General features: G+C 40.3%; 3 protein-coding genes across 3 annotated transcripts; 2 read left to right on the top strand and 1 right to left on the bottom strand.

Moving 5' to 3' along the window:
* Positions 1-1521: 1521 nt before the first annotated feature.
* Positions 1522-7504, bottom strand: LOC103987597 (isopentenyl-diphosphate Delta-isomerase I). Its single transcript, XM_009405941.3, has 7 exons — positions 7245-7504; positions 5922-6216; positions 5041-5096; positions 3846-3937; positions 2283-2385; positions 2073-2210; positions 1522-1983 (listed from the first exon to the last, which is right to left on the bottom strand). The coding sequence occupies exons 1-7, from the start codon at positions 7432-7434 to the stop codon at positions 1730-1732; spliced, it is 1128 nt and encodes a 375-aa protein (XP_009404216.2). The 5' UTR covers positions 7435-7504; the 3' UTR covers positions 1522-1729.
* A 677-nt stretch (positions 7505-8181) lies between these two features.
* On the top strand, positions 8182-14112 carry LOC135614717 (DNA-directed RNA polymerases II, IV and V subunit 11-like). Its single transcript, XM_065112375.1, has 6 exons — positions 8182-8299; positions 8497-8586; positions 8679-8757; positions 8833-8928; positions 12334-13566; positions 13668-14112. The coding sequence occupies exons 1-5, from the start codon at positions 8247-8249 to the stop codon at positions 12376-12378; spliced, it is 363 nt and encodes a 120-aa protein (XP_064968447.1). The 5' UTR covers positions 8182-8246; the 3' UTR covers positions 12379-13566; positions 13668-14112.
* On the top strand, positions 13474-13928 carry LOC135613831 (uncharacterized). The gene is made up of 2 exons (XM_065110852.1): positions 13474-13566; positions 13668-13928. Exons 1-2 carry the CDS (start codon positions 13474-13476, stop codon positions 13926-13928), a joined length of 354 nt encoding a protein of 117 aa, XP_064966924.1.
* Positions 14113-15694: the final 1582 nt, after the last annotated feature.

The raw sequence follows: 15694 nt of genomic DNA on the forward strand, positions 1-15694 counted from the left end.
CCTAAATGGTAAGCTTGTAATCCCACTATATTAATATTTTAGGTGTAGTTTATCATAACCTAAATGGTAAGTTTGAAATCCCACTATCATTAATGATAACCCCTTAACATTGTTCGAAGGGGCAAGTGACAGGTGAGAGGTTGAGAGTTAAATTTGAGCCGGTTCAACCTTGCTACCCTTGTCCCAAATCCTAAATGTCTTGCACCTTTCGTCACATTCTTACTCTCATCTCTGACATCAAAGTGAGATTTAGGAAATCTAAAAGGAACGGTGAGTCAATCAACATCTTTCGAGATCGGTGGATTGATCACACAAATTTATTTAACCTTTGCCCCTTGATGATGAGAGGTGGGTTTAGCCAACCGAGCCCGCTTGGTTTAGTCACTCCCAGTGATGCTTACCGTTTCATCGAGGACGATCCTGAAAACCCTGTGGAGCCAAAAGCCAAAATTTTTCTTTGGAAGCTATATTAGAATAGGCTTCCTACTTCTGATCCACCGTCCGGCATCCTTCACTCCCAAAAGGAGCTTTGCCCTTTCTGCAAGTTGGACGTTGACTCCCCTGAGCCCAAATTTTGCTCTTGGGCTATGCCAAAGTCTCTTGCAGTTCTTTGATACTTGCGAGTTGAGCTCGTGGCTCGAGGAAGGAAAGATGCTGGACAAATCTCAGTCAGTCCACTCGGGACTATATTGTTTGAGTGCGATGGCTCTCACAGCTCTTCTCTTAACTCTGCAGGAATCGGCATTATCATGAAGGACCGTCAATGGAAAGGTGGCTGCAGCATGCAGTGCGACTGTTAAAGCTCACAATGCCATCACAGCTGAAAGGGCAGCAATCCTGGAAGCCCTTAATTCTTGCCGAGCGCGAGAGGGATACTGCAAATCTGCACCGACTCAACAAACATCGTTAACTATGTAAACGGCACCACAAACGCCCCTTTGGTTCCTCAAAGCCATTGTCAGTAGTGTTGCTAACTTGTGGAGGGGACCGAAGGTGACCAAGTTCTGTCATATACCAAGGCAACAGAATTCCTTCTTAAGCTTTAATGCAAATTTTCCATTTCAACCAGAAAAAAACAAAAAACTCAAAGGAGTGATTTTTGGTAAACAAAAATCATTTTCCTATTATTTTCTGAGTTTTCAGTGCCTGTTTTGAATGCAACATAGAAGAGAAATTAGAGAAAAGTTCATTTCTCGGTATTTGGGTTCGTAAAACATATATATGCATCTGTATATAAAAAATTATAAGTAAAATTTCACTAGGATTTCTTTGGGCCCGTAAAGAATGAAGAATCAATTATAAGATTTGAGACAAGGTGCAAATGGTGATAATACTGCTTAACATGTTAGTAATCACACAATGACTATGATATGAATGCAGAACAAATTCCAAGGATTAAGAAACATGTTGAACTGCCAACAACTTCATTACCATTAAGACATCAATAAATAATTAAGATCATCATAAGGAAAATACCATCCAAAGAGACTCATGCAGTAGAATCTTGGTGCAAGCACTATATAACACACACACACAATCTGATAATGCTATTGGCTAAATGTTATAGACGAACCTCTTAATTAGATCAACCCTTAGGAGGCAAATTCAGCACGGCTAACAAACTCCTTTATTACAATTTACTCGGTTTCGTGGGATTTTGGCATCGTCCAAACAAAAGTGCAGAAACTTGATGATAAAGTTTAGGCATTAGAAAGCACCTGCTAAACTCCTAAACCAGTTTATGAATGGTTTTCATGTCAGCTGCCTCCAGAAGAGTGCCTTTCTCAACATGATCCCACCACTTCATCAGAAAGTTGTTGACAACCAATCTGAACCAAGGAGAGAGCTTGACACCATCCTCACCTGCATCTGCTTTCTTCACTAGGTCTTTCAGCTGGTCTCGATTCACATACTTGACGCCCGCAACCTCATCAGGGTTTGGAAGAAGTTTCACGTCACGGATGATAAACAGCAGATAATCAACTAAGTGCAGAAAAAACATTCAGCATGTTAAGATTGGAGAACAAATCCAACTCCAAGTTGTCAAAGGAAGGACTAGAGTAAGGGTATACGCTCGTGTTCCCCCCATTTTCCATCAGATGGTGCCTTGTAGAGCATGCGCCCAAGAGGAATAAACTGATCGACAGGTAAGTCTTCTGCAGGAATTCCTAGTTCATCCGATAACTTCCTTTGTGCAGCATTTCTAGCCCCTGGCGAATAAAAAGGTTAAGATACCAGCTTTTAACAAGTGAAAGCTAGAGTAAAAAACCATGAAAAATTACCTAAGTAGTTCTCTGAAATAAGTTCAGATTCACGATAAAGAGGATGACTGCAGCAGGTATTTGTCCACACTAGCGGAAATGTCACCTTTGTTGCAGACCTTTGCTGAAAAAGATAAAAATATATCAGAGACTATATGACATGTTCAAAAGCCACGGAAATAAGCTGATCTGCATAGGACATCAAACTTATTGAATTAGAATTATGTTCAATATTCAAGAAAATCATGTAGATATGGCAAGACATGTAGCTCTCAAATGCAATGAAAATTAACTCTGTATGTAAAATAGAAAAAAGGCTTTTCTTGCACAAGAATGTTATTCAGGTTCAGAACCAATCTTGTAAAAGCTTCAGGCCAATTGTAAATTTGAGTTCAGAAATTTTATTGAGTTTCAGTAATGTCATATCATGAAAAGCATGATCTGTTGATGGTATGTTAGTACCCATTACATTTTTTATATATGCTAGGGGCAAAGTAACGATGTTATAGTGTGAAGGCCATGATGTCAGATACTGATAAATCAAATCCTTGTTTTCTGAAGATTTGGCAATCCTCCAGATCATTTGTTTACTTCCACCACTATTTTGCACTCCAAAAACCAAATTGGAAAAAGGAAAAAGTACCAACAAAAGTACTACTTCTAGACTCCAAGAACAAAATATGAAAAAGAAGTCTCAACAACAAAACAATTTAGACTCCAAGTTAAGAAAGGTAATGCAATAAAAAATTAACTACAAACCTTCATTCTAGAACCTAATTTTAACAGGAACTAAGATTACTCTGATCAGTGATCTTAAAGAACAGTCGAGTGATTGTTGATTTGTCTTAATGATCAATGATGCCACTAAAGAACAGAATAATTTGTGAAATTATTGAGAAGCTCTGATGCATGTGGTCCTACAAAAGGAGTACATTTTGTGATGTACAGTGTTACCTGTTTTTCTAAGAATAAGTATAGGTATTCACACCAATATCCTCTCACCCTCTCAGGCCTCGCATAGGCAGGAGTCGCGCACCAGGCTGCCCTTCCTATTAAATTTTGGTTTATGAAATGCACTCATTCAAAACCAATTACTATTGAGCTAATTTTATAAATTCTATCCATCGGCCAAGAAACCATACTTGATCCCCTCTAATTCTAAAGATATGAAAAATGGTAAAGTTTGACTCTTTTAAGTTTGTATATGTTTTACTCAAAATGAAAAGTTGTAGGCTCTGAAACCAAAAATGCTAACTTTACATGTGTGGCTATCCTATGTGTGCATATTGTTCACTGTGACCATATACACGTGGGATTGTTGATTTCATGCAATTCCTTTTAAATTTTAAAATAAGTTCCTGATAACTTGGTGGTACCTTCAACTTTGCCTTTAAGAGCACACATGTATCTTTCTTCCAATTCACTAGATTAGTCTCTATAATCAGCACATCAGGTAATCAATGCATCAGTATCCCAGGGAAATGTTACAGGTAATTAAACTGATTTCCAGTTCTGATAGATGCATGAATTCATCAAACAATTAAATCATTTTCATAAGAAGCACAATTAACTCATCACACGTACCTGAAGTAGCAACTCATACTTTGAGTTGAAAAGAAAAACACTAAAAGCTCTATGAAGCAGGTTCTCTGATTCAATCTTTTCCATCAGATGGCCTGAAGATAAAAGAAAAATCACAGTACAAAAACAATTCTTCAGAACATCCACATAAATGACTGATTGTTAAGGAGACCACTGCAAAGTGACAAACAGAAAATTTTAGTGTATGCAAAAAGGAAACGTAACATAAACATTGCAAATGAAAAGCAATATATTGCTGATCTAATTACATAATTTTTTTAAACTATAACAATGAACAATTAATCTGCAAAAAACATTCATCAAAGCCATGAACATCAGAATACATCAGGACAAACGTACCTGACTCGCATTTTATGTTTTGAAATACTTTTGTTACTTGTGACAACTAAAAACCTACTGTATTGGCTACTTCTTTTTTTAGATCACTGGGCTATAGATCACCTTAAGTAGCTCTAACTTTAGGCTTTACATAATGAAAATTTTAACCATCTTTAGTTAAACTCTTGCATACATTTTTTGCTTTAGCCTATAGACTTGTTTGTATTTCTCTTAATATTATGCTAGTCCTGGTGGACTCAAATTGAAAATCTATTGGGTTTATATGCATTGAGAAGAAGATAACTCTTAAATACATAAGTGAAATCACATAAATTATTATTAAACCCTTAAATAAGTGACTGAGAATGCAGAACAAGGATACATATGCATTGCACAGCCATTCTTGCATGTGTGGGCATGCACGTCACATGAATATCTAATATGCATCTCTCTAATGAACATGATACATGGTTAAGACCTTGCAGAATCCACCCATGTTAAGCACACAAAGTACATACCATGCCTTCTAGCCAGTCCAAATTTTGTGTGCAATGATTGTTGTGGTTGGTCAAAGTTGTTCTACATGTATAAAATCAGGAAATTCAAATGCAAAAAGAAAAAAAAGCCCAAAGTAGTACAGCCAATTGGTTATGTTAAACTTAAAGTTTCTTGGATACAAACAAACAATATCTTGACAGAAGCATAGCATAGAAAAAGAACCCAAAGAAGGCAGCTCCTTGACCCAAACATTGGTTGAGGCATCATCAAACAAACAAAGAATGTGTTTCATTTGACAATTGGTAGACAGTCAAAAGTAGCACAAATTGATCTACTTGGTGAAATTAGATGCACCACTCACAGTTGTATTTAGATTCATGTCCAATGACATTGTCATGCTCATCCACCAAGATACATCTGCATCACATGGAACAACCAACTTTATAATTGACAAAGAAATCAATATACATACTATAACACTTACGACAAAAGAAAAGCTGTCCAAACAACGTCTCTAATTGATTGGACAAGGACAACTATCTGAAGATACCACAAACGTTGATATTGTCAATTAGCTCAATAGCTGTAATCATGAAGGGGAAAATGACAAAAGCGATCTAGAACTCCATTACAAACTGAGAACAACGTTCTACCAGCACTTCTAATTTATTTTATGCATATTACAGAAAAATATAAAGTAAAGCTCCAGGCGTCACTACACCAGATTAATGTGGAAAATATCCGAAAAGGAATTTAACAGTGTCTATAAATACGTGAGTAGTTTCAGTGAGTAAATGCAACAAAAACTCAATAGGCAAAGGAAGGAAATAAATGTTCAATAATCAATAGATTTAGATTCGCTCATAAAACACATCTGGCTGGACTAGCTGGACTAGTGCATCTTTAATGCTAACATTTTATCTAAGCAACCAATATGAACACATAAAGTGGATCAATATATTCTCTCTCTCTCTCTCTCTCTCTCTCTCTTTCTCTCTCTCTCGTTTCCGCAGAACCACAATTACCTGCCATTTGGAGAATGGTAACATACTTCCATCACAGATATGTAGTTCATATTTCCAATAAAGACGGAATCCATGTATCGATTCCGAACGTACAACAAAAAACAGAGTGTAACCCATAGATGGCACAAAAGGAACAAAAGCAAGCCACAAATCGGCATCAGCGCATGGATCGAAGAGGAAACCAAGCAAAAAGCGGGATATGGGGAGAGAAGCTCACTCGTCCTCGAACATAAGGCGCCTTTGGACGGCATCCATGGTGGTTTCGTCGGCGACAGCGGCCATCGTCATGGAGGGGGGAGCAGATCTCGGACGAGGGGAGAGGAGAAAGCGAGAAGCAGAGGAGGCGGATGCGATCCGAATGGCTGGCGACGCCACCGAGAGGGCGGCATGTAGTCGCGTAAGATTGGCCGACACGTGCGTCGGGGTTCGTGCGCTTGCTTTCTCTCTGTCCGAGTACACCGCCGAACGACGCAGTATGCAGGAATCTGTCTCCCCGTGGCTCGTCGTGCCCCCTAAGCGCATGATACACGATTACATATGAATATGATATCCAACTCAAATATCAGATATGAAGACTGATAATTTGGATCCAATCCGTGAGTCGATCGAATACAAATCGAACCCGATGACGCCCATTTAAAGGGTGACTCGAACCGAGTTGGTTCACTAAATTGAATGAGATCCATCTATGCTCGCCTACGACTTCTGCGGGTGCAAATTAATGGCTTAGGCAGGTTGAAATCAGCCATTGGTGTGTCGCATGCACGCGCTTCACGTGACAGTGACCAGGCCGGAAGAGCGGAACTTTTGGAAGGTGAATCATGCGGGTGCGGGAGGTACGGTTACCAAATGGAAATGTGGAAGACAAAATAAACGAGGTGGACGGCACAAATGTGTCGAGCCTCGGTGGCTTCCTTGCCCCAACTTTCCATTAACCAAGTTCACCCTGGGTTCTCTCTCTCCCTGACACGGCAGTGGTTAAAAGGGTGGGGCTCACACATTCTTGGGGGAATGAATGGGCCTTCGCATGCGGGGGGGCATGCTAGTTGGTCCAACAATCTGCCGCCACATGTTCGAACAGAGGGCGAATGAATCATTTTTCCTATTCTTCTCAGCTGTCTTTTGTACGAAATACGATGATTTGGAGAAGTAGAGAAAGGAATGAACGATACGCCTCTCAATTTCCTTTCCTACAATTCGAGCAACCAAAGATTGAAGTAGAGAAGATAAAAATCGCAAATGAAGCGACGACCGAGATGGAGGATTTGGTGAGTGAAAACTGGAGTGGATCCTACATCGAGCACCTGAAAAGGATGGAAAGGTAGGTGGGCTGACAAGCGCTCGATGAGGTCGGAAGAGTAGACAACGGAAGAACAATCGCTGGCGAACTCAAAAAGTGAAACTGGCATCGAAAGCTCCAATCCGAGGGAACGAAACCGAAGACTGTCAATAAATTTCATCAAGATCTACCTTTAGAGTGGACGCTCTGTTGTAACAGTTCTTCCCCCATCTAAACGCAAAGAGAGGCGGTTTATCTCACCGACGAAACCGGAAGGCCGATGACTCGTCCGGATCTGTAATCGGTGGCGGATTGGTCTCGTGGATGCCTGGAAACCGGAAGGTTTTGCCGAGGAGTAGCAGCGGAGGGTTCGCGCGGCGATCGAAAGGAGGCAAGCGTCTGGCTTAGTAAAGAAGCTGGAAGAGGTGACGAGTGCGGTCGCAAACTCCATGTCCAGCCCCGCCCCCCTCTCTCTCTCTCTCTCTCTCGGGGATTTCTAATGGCCTCCGGTTGTGCAAAAAATGATCGCAAGGACGAGGGCATGACCGCTCCTTGCTTCCACGTTTCTTGGCAGCGTTGCTACGGACTTGGGCTGATACACCCGTGCGAACTATCACGGGTGACGTGAACACCTTTTGTTCCATGCATCTGGACCCAGCATATCAGATATTTGATAGTATACTACATCACCCATGCCAATTTTAACGGCTGATCCAGCCCTGCCTTCGACAGAACAGATACTCCGAAGTCTCGCGAACGGGCCCTGATGACGTGAGCTGGGCCCGGCTCTACCGCGCTCCGATCCACTCCACGAGTATCTCACTCCCAATCACATCGATTAGGTTCGAATCTGATTCAACCACGTCACTTACGTCTACCACATGTTATTGCCGAACCTAAATCTCCCACCGAAGGTTCAATCCTTCGACATTAGGAGCTATAGAAACACACCAAAGGTTCTTGCGAATTGTCAAAACATTGTACGGAATATGTATATAAACTTTCATAGAAGAAGGATCATCAAAATTGAGAAAATATTTGATGAAGTTCTCCTTCAATTTTTAAGTCGAAATGCGTCAGTGTTGGTACAAATTAGCTTGGGATTATTTTTGTAATTACACTGGTTTAAGAATGCCCGGTCTTGGCTTGGTCGGCGGAGACACACGAACCGAACCCGGTTCAAGAAATGGCTATAAAAGGCGGTTCTACTGATCGGTCGTGGGTTTGGTTAGTACAAGGACAAGGAGGACGAGAGGCGGAGAAATGAACGCTCCGGATCGTTACGAGCGCTTTGTTGTGCCTGAGGGCACCAAGAAGTGAGCAACCAACCCCATCTGTTTTTCCTTTCCTTTGACCCTAATCCTTTCCCATCGTCGATCTTCGTTTTCTTGTTGATAGAATATTTTCGACGGCAGATTAAACCCTCGACGAACTTGTTTTGTTCAAGAATTTCCCTCAAGTTTTTTGGGTTTCTTGATAACGTGATCTTTCTCTTATGCGGATGAAAAATTAGGGTTTCATATGAGAGGGACACCAAGATCGTCAATGCGGCCTCCTTCACCGTCGAGCGCGAAGACCACACGATCGGAAACATCCTCCGAATGTGCACACCCTCTACCTCTGTCGCGTTCCTTTCTTTCTCTAAAACATATGTAATTTATAGCGGATTTAGTTTTGTTTTTGTTGTGGCCGCAGGCAGCTGCACAGAGACCCCAGTGTGCTCTTTGCGGGTTACAAGCTTCCACACCCCTTGCAGTACAAGATCATAGTTAGGGTATGCTTCATCTTTTATCAACCAATAGAACAGATTGGAGCATTGCGTTTGACATGTCTGTGTGCACCTCACCAGATCCAAACGACAAGCCAGTCTTCACCGACTCAGGCATATAACCAGGCGATCGATGACCTCGACAAGGAGCTTGACTATCTGAAGAAGGGTTTCGAGGTTTGCTGCTCACTACTCGTTGTTTAACATCTAAAAGCATGCTGGTGTTCAGTGGTTTAATTTTCTGCAGAGGAACCCAAGGATACGTGACATTTTGAGAAATTCTATTTCAAGGCTTATAATATGTAACCCTTTCTTTGTATTTGTTTTTTTTTTGGGTTCATTTTTGTAATGTCATATCCAATGCATATAGTTTAATGTGCTTTTCACAATATATTTCTAGCACAATCTATAGGAAAAGATCCAGTTTTGCAGCTGGACCCTGTTGAAGATTAAGTCAAGTCAGTCATGTTTCATTGATTACCATTAAATCGTTGTCCATGATTCAATTCTTTTTGCTATTTGCACTGAATATTCTTATTAAATCATATTTATTAGTATCGAGGTTTTTAGGTTCCTAACACACATTATTGTTAATTACATGCTAGCATAATACTTGTTGGTCGGCATCAGGGGCATGTCAATTGCCATGGGTACTATGCCAGCATAACACTTGTTGGATGCCCCATCTTGAATTTCTAGTGACGTTCTGACACTGTATATGCTGCATGGCATCGGTTGACATGGATGGCATGTGTAACTCTTCATTAGCATTAATGGTTAGATGCCATGTGTATGGTTTGGATGAGAGTCCAACTAACAAGGAATTCCTTGTATGAGAGTTCCAAACCATGGCTGTGTAATTAGTCTGGTTTGAAAAAAAATTCATGAATTTTTTCTTATTTTGTGGTAGTTCCTCTAGTTTGTGCTCATTTGAGTTCCTCTCCATACATCCACTTTTTGCTTTTTTTCCTAGTTACTTTTACAGAGAACAGCATGTTATTCTGCTGAATTATGTCTTATAGGTTTGAAAAACCCTTTCATTATTCTTCTTTTGATTGCACTACCTACTGCTACAGCCAATCTACTGTCGTTTTAGTCAGACATCTGTCTGAACAGCCTCTTGGTTGGTCAGATCTGATCTTCCAAATGGGGCACCATTTGGTGATGCATTATTTGGTATAAGTGATCCCTATCTAGTACTCTTCATGTTTGGTTCAAGATTCCTTGTCATCTGCTGTTATAAGAAACAATACAACAGATAATGTGTCGTGAAAGCTTGATTTGGTGGTGGGAAAGAACATCCATAAGTCATTGTGCCCAAAGCAGATGGACAGGTGGGTTGGCAGAATAAAAAGCAAGCAATTATATGAGCCAATGTTATGTTATTTTCTTTCCAGCCAGAGTAACTTTGCTGAATGCATTTTTTTGGCTCTGAACTGGACATATGGATGAAAATAATTTTGAAGGTAACAAGGCAAGTTTTTATGTCATGAAAAACAAAAGATTCAAGGAATCCAGTATCGAAGTCCTTTACATTGAGGAAATTTCCAGTAAAGGGTCATTCGTTATAGAAATTCTTGTATCCTACTGCATGTCAAACTTGTATCACTGAAATTTAAAGCTCAATTAGAGTTATTAATTGAAATATTGGTGACAAAAACTTTTGGGTTCACTCTTACAAATATTGAAGATAGGCAGCTAAATGCTAAATAATATGGTGAATTAGTGGACACGATGGGTCCCGAAAGAAGCAATTTGATGTTGTTATATCTTAATTTTAGGTCAAGTTAAATTTGTATTTGAGTTTGGATTATGATTAGAATCAAATCCTATTCTAATTTTCTAATTTCACTCTTTTCCAGTGATTTCTTTTTTTGCTAATTTTTTGGATTTTTGGGATGAATTATATGACCAGCCATGTAATCTTTTATAGTTGTTTTTCAGTTTTTCTCAGTATACTGTTTCTCTATTTCTTTCTTCTTTCGACTATCCTATTTACTAACTGAATGACATCTTGTTGTAACCATGATTTACCTGGCACACTGTGTTAGTCAGTTGGCATTGTATGTGCTGTTAACAATATCTATGCAGACTCTAGGAGGCTGTTTTAACAACACTGGCATGTTGGTGGTAAAGAAAAATTCTAGGTGTCTTTTAGACTAGGAACACTCTCATTTGGTTGCTAGTGATAAGGCTATCAGTCGGCTAGCTTTCTCACTGCCAGTGGATTTCTAACCACCAGCACCAAATGACTATAGATGCAGCAACACATTCTTACAGCCAATATATTCATTGTTGCTCATGCTTGAGATATTTGATTAGACAAGTGGATCTTTGGCATGGTTTGTTCAGAGTTAGGCTGCACAATGCAAGTAGGTTGGCTTGAGCTGGTTCACATTCTCAATCTGTTGTCATGATAAGCACAATACCATGTGTTTTTTGAAGTATTCTCTTGTACAAAATGGCTTATAGTGCTTAAATTTTGTGGAATGACATGGTCTGAAAACTATGGTGGTAACAAAAGTTTTATTTGAGCACTCTTTTATTATTATTTATTGATCTCTTTCCTGAACTGCATCTCTAGGAATTCATTATCAATGTATATAAGCTCCTTCGATTCTAAGTGATACTAAGTTTTAACAATTTTTTTTCTATGAGCAATAATATTCTTTATCAAAATGACCCCGTTGAAATTGTTTCTTTGTCTTTTTCTTTAGTGTAACTGAAGTTGCCTTGATGCATTTATACATGATCTACTTTTTCCAGAGCCTTTAATTACAGATTTAGATCCTTTCTCTTATCTATGCGACACTTGCAACAATATGACTGACATACATTATGGAGCGTGATCTTGAACATATCGAATATATTTGTCCATGATAGTGCTAAACCGTGATGCAGATCTACTGTGATCAATGTATTGGCTTGCCTGTATTGTTCTTATGGTAGCTAGCAATTGGTGCAAACTGTTGGCTGAAAACCCAGGTTTTACTTAATTTCATCTGAATTTAATCCAACTTGATTGTGAATGAGAAGGAAAAATCTTACTGACAAAATTAGGTCATGGAATTAATATAATGCTAGTGATAAGGCTATCAGTTGGCTCAAAATGTCTGTATAAGTGTGCCTGATGCTATTGTATTTCATGAGCTGTCATATTAAGGTCTTCTTCAAGGAAAAATGGTTCCTCAAGACCTATGATAAAACTCAGATCATGTTCCATCTGGTCGTTGGAGAATTGACCGATTTTGTTCAACAATGTCCTATGTGAAGTCTGTCACCTTTTAGTTTGCATGTCAATATTTGCTCCCATGCCATTTGGTTTTCCACTGCTTGACACTTGATTGTCATTTACCCTCTTATGTTTCATGAAACGATATATCACCAACAATAGTGTATTCTAGGAATGCCTCGACAAATACCTTCTTAGTTTGGTAAATTGATTAGTAAATTTTCTCTAGGATGTAAATTCTGAAAGAATTTGATTCTGGTTGCTGATGTATCATTGTCCAAGAATAATGTGCTTTATTGGAATAAAGTTCAGTGATACTTAGATGCTCACTTTCAACTACTTATTTGCAGGACGAGAAGAACAGGTACGATGAAAAGCTTAGGCAGGGATACTAGGTGGATGATATGGCGGATGAGCGCGAGCTTGAGTAATGTATTGCAAGTGTTTTTTTTTCTGGTGGTGACTGAAATAATTAAAAATTTAGATTATTAACATGCAATCTATGATGGACATGAACTTTAACGTAATGTGGTGACTTGGGTCTAAGTTTATTACTCAGTGAGTTGGATTATAGAAAGGTTAACTTGAGGACAATGTCTCTCTGCAACATTTGAATTAAATCTGTGGGGATGTTTACATTTGCACACAGCAATCGTGATGTTGGGATTTGTAGGAGGAGGCTTTGATAAGTGTTGTATATAAAGGTAATAATTTTAGCTGTCAATTGATTAGAATAGATTTTTAGCTGTAGATTGAATAGGATAGAGACCTGCCCTTTTGAAGGAATTGAATGGTGCCCTCTCTTATGCTCCAAAACAATACAAGGGTTGATGGAACAACCTTCTCCTACGAATTAATATGAGAGAACCATCCATGGATTAAAGTTGAAAATGATTTCTCAATTGCCACCGTAGGCAGATCCTAATAAATTTCAGTGTGGCAAGAACAGATAGTTTCTTGTTGAAGTTAAAATTCTCGTTAAGTCCCCTTTTATCTTGATAATAAATTACAAGAGTGCATTGCATGTTCCTAACCTTTTGGGCCTTAATTAATATCCTACCAAATTTTACTGCATGTTGTGTACATCCTTGCTCTAGTTGTCCAATGGACCAGGATTCTCATCAGTCAATCGGCATTATACCATCATCCGTGGAGAGTGCCCCTGCCACTGCTGCCTTGTGGGGAAGGCATGGGATTTAACCCCATCCAATTCCCTACCAACAAACAGTTGCAAGGGAGACCGAAGGGCTAAATCCTCAAACCCCATCCTCTCTTCTCCGCCCTTCTCGGTCTCTCTCTCCCTCCGCACCCCCACCCCCCCCCCCCCCCCCCCCCCGCCTTCTCTTCACTCCCAAATCTCTTCTTCCTCCTCCTCTACCATGCCAACCCCCCACAGTGGGTAATAAATACTCCCCAACCCCACCAAATTCCCTCCTCCCATACCCTTCCAAGACCAAAAGAAGAAGACCGGCCTCTTCTCACGAAGAGACATGGCTTGTGCCTCTGCACCTCAATCTCTCCTCCTCTGCCTCTTTCTCCTCTTCTTTGTTGCCTCCACATCCCACCTCACATTCTCCGCAGATGTGAGTTCCTTTCTGCACTGTCGCGTGCATTCGTCGTTATGTTGTGGAGTCATGCGCTAACCGTGTAGGCTTTGCTTTGCTTTGCTTGCGTTCTGAGCCAGGCTGCGGGCGGGCCGACGGCGTCGATGAAGCCGGCGTCGGCGGTGGCGCCGGGGCTCAAATCGGTGCTGATCGACGAGGCCAAGCGGCGCCGACTCAGCAGCTTCCAGATATGCGCTCTCTGCACCTGCTGCGGAGGCCCGCGGGGCATCTGCCTTCCTTCTCCATGCTGCTACGCCATCAACTGCAACATCCCCAACAGGCCCTTCGGTTTCTGCTCCTTCACCCCCAAGACATGCAACTGCTTTGGGTGCCACCTCTGAGACGCTCTTCTTCCCCTCCTAGGTTATGATCTCTACTTGCTTGATCATATCACTGTGTGTGTTGGGAGTGCCAATTGGAAAGGAAGAATGTTCCTTTTGCTTGCCTTGGTATTGGTTTACATGTGTTGGATCTGCATAGGGGATGATTAAAAGTGTTTATACTGAGTGGTACTTCTAATTTCTAGTTCTTGTTTGCTAAATTGTACTAGTTTAGTCTCTGAGACTGAGGAATGCAACAAGTGCGTTCTCATGGTCTCTGAGACTGCTAGAATTGAGTGGTGAGGTTGCTGTTGGTGGGTGTCTCGAGATGAGCAGCTCTGAGTTAATGATGCTGGCTGTTCACTGCTTGTCATCCAAAAATCTTAGAGGTGGGTGGGAGTTGGTCAGTGCATTTAAGCCTATAATTATGTAGTAGGGCTGGTAATGTGGTCCTTTTATTTAGGTTTTTTTTTTCTTTCACTTATCTATGTTTTGAACTTATATATCCTTGAAAAGTTTGGAAATGATATACTTAGCCCTATTAATTTTAGTAGGACATCAAATCCTTAAAAAAAAAGGGTCATTTTAAACACTGCTGATCAGGGTTATTTGCTAGTTTGATTAAAATAAAACCATCATAATAGAGTTTCGAAGGTTATTAATGTCAATTAGAATTTGAACATCTACGCTCTATGCTAAGCTTAAATTTGGAGAAATAATTACATGTTTTACTGACTTTTGAGGTATGTATGTGCAAATTTGCCCTTTATGTATCATTGAGGGCCACCTGCAGGGTGATTTAAGTTGTTTGACTATATAATGCTTGTCACGAATCTGAGTGCAGAGTATGATGAGGTTAAGAAGAATGTTAAGGGTGTGTCTTGTGCTTGAGCTTCTTTATGATTTTTCCTTGGAGAATAAGTTTCTTTATGCTGTCTGAAGTCTTGTATTTTATAGGTGAATTGTTTGGAACAGAATAAACACACCTCATGGTTATGTTGAGCTGGGATCATCGAAGAGAGTGCACTGTTTTCATGTCTCCACCAGTGGAGGCTTCACAAGGTGTTTGGTCTTCCATCTTTCCATCCTGGAGGAGACAAAGGGTTGTGGTCATCAATTTGTTTCCACCCCCCCCCACCCACACCCCCGCCCTCCCCAAGACCACTGTTGTAACTTAGGTGTTTTCTAGATCAAACAGGTGAATGTGTACTGCCCTCTGCATGTGGGATCTCATGAGGAGGGTAGGGTTGATGACCCCACAATCTTTATTTGCAATCTGCAACTGTTCATGTCATGGAAGGCTTTTTTGAGGAGGGGGAATCTGGTTGACCAATTCATGGAGGGTATTCCCTCCCTCCATGTGCCTGGCATGTTTCTTCTTTACAGCCATGTCTGCTAGTACTGTTTGAGGCAACTGATAACCCACACTATGATCTAAGCTTGTGACCAATATTATTCATGTCTCAACCCCTCTTTCCATCAGCAGTGACTTCCATATCTGCAGTACCCATGCATGGTTTAATCTGACATAGTCTTGACTCTGAAACATCACAAGGATTATCCCAAAATCAGAGGATGACTTAAAACCAGCTACATTTGTTGATTTGCTGACTCTATTCCCTTTCCAAAATCAATATCTGTTGTATTCAGATTTCTAAGAAACCAAATTATTTTTTTTCCTCTGGAATTTCCAAAGCAAAATGCTTCTGATGCTGCCTTTTTGCTTCTCTGATGGTGGAGGTTGCAAGTCATTGTCCACTGTCTTGGGTTCTTAATGGGTTTGAAAA

Source organism: Musa acuminata, chromosome BXJ2-6 (genome assembly GCF_036884655.1).
Source record: "Musa acuminata AAA Group cultivar baxijiao chromosome BXJ2-6, Cavendish_Baxijiao_AAA, whole genome shotgun sequence".
NCBI classification, from domain to species: domain Eukaryota; kingdom Viridiplantae; phylum Streptophyta; class Magnoliopsida; order Zingiberales; family Musaceae; genus Musa; species Musa acuminata.

What these genes read in the sequence shown, in the direction of transcription:
- LOC135614717 (XM_065112375.1), top strand. Translation starts at nt 8,247, where the DNA reads ATGAACGCTCCGGATCGTTACGAGCGCTTTGTTGTGCCTGAGGGCACC. An exon ending in ATCGGAAACATCCTCCGAAT is followed by an intron (nt 8,587 to 8,678) that starts GTGCACACCCTC and finishes TTGTGGCCGCAG; the next exon opens with GCAGCTGCACAGAGACCCCA. An exon ending in ATCTGAAGAAGGGTTTCGAG is followed by an intron (nt 8,929 to 12,333) that starts GTTTGCTGCTCA and finishes ACTTATTTGCAG; the next exon opens with GACGAGAAGAACAGGTACGA.
- LOC103987597 (XM_009405941.3), bottom strand. Translation starts at nt 7,434, where the DNA reads ATGGAGTTTGCGACCGCACTCGTCACCTCTTCCAGCTTCTTTACTAAG. An exon ending in CGCCTTATGTTCGAGGACGA is followed by an intron (nt 5,097 to 5,921) that starts GTGAGCTTCTCT and finishes CATGTGATGCAG; the next exon opens with ATGTATCTTGGTGGATGAGC. An exon ending in AAAATGGGGGGAACACGAGC is followed by an intron (nt 1,984 to 2,072) that starts GTATACCCTTAC and finishes TTCTGCACTTAG; the next exon opens with TTGATTATCTGCTGTTTATC.
- LOC135613831 (XM_065110852.1), top strand. Translation starts at nt 13,474, where the DNA reads ATGGCTTGTGCCTCTGCACCTCAATCTCTCCTCCTCTGCCTCTTTCTC. An exon ending in ACCTCACATTCTCCGCAGAT is followed by an intron (nt 13,567 to 13,667) that starts GTGAGTTCCTTT and finishes GTTCTGAGCCAG; the next exon opens with GCTGCGGGCGGGCCGACGGC.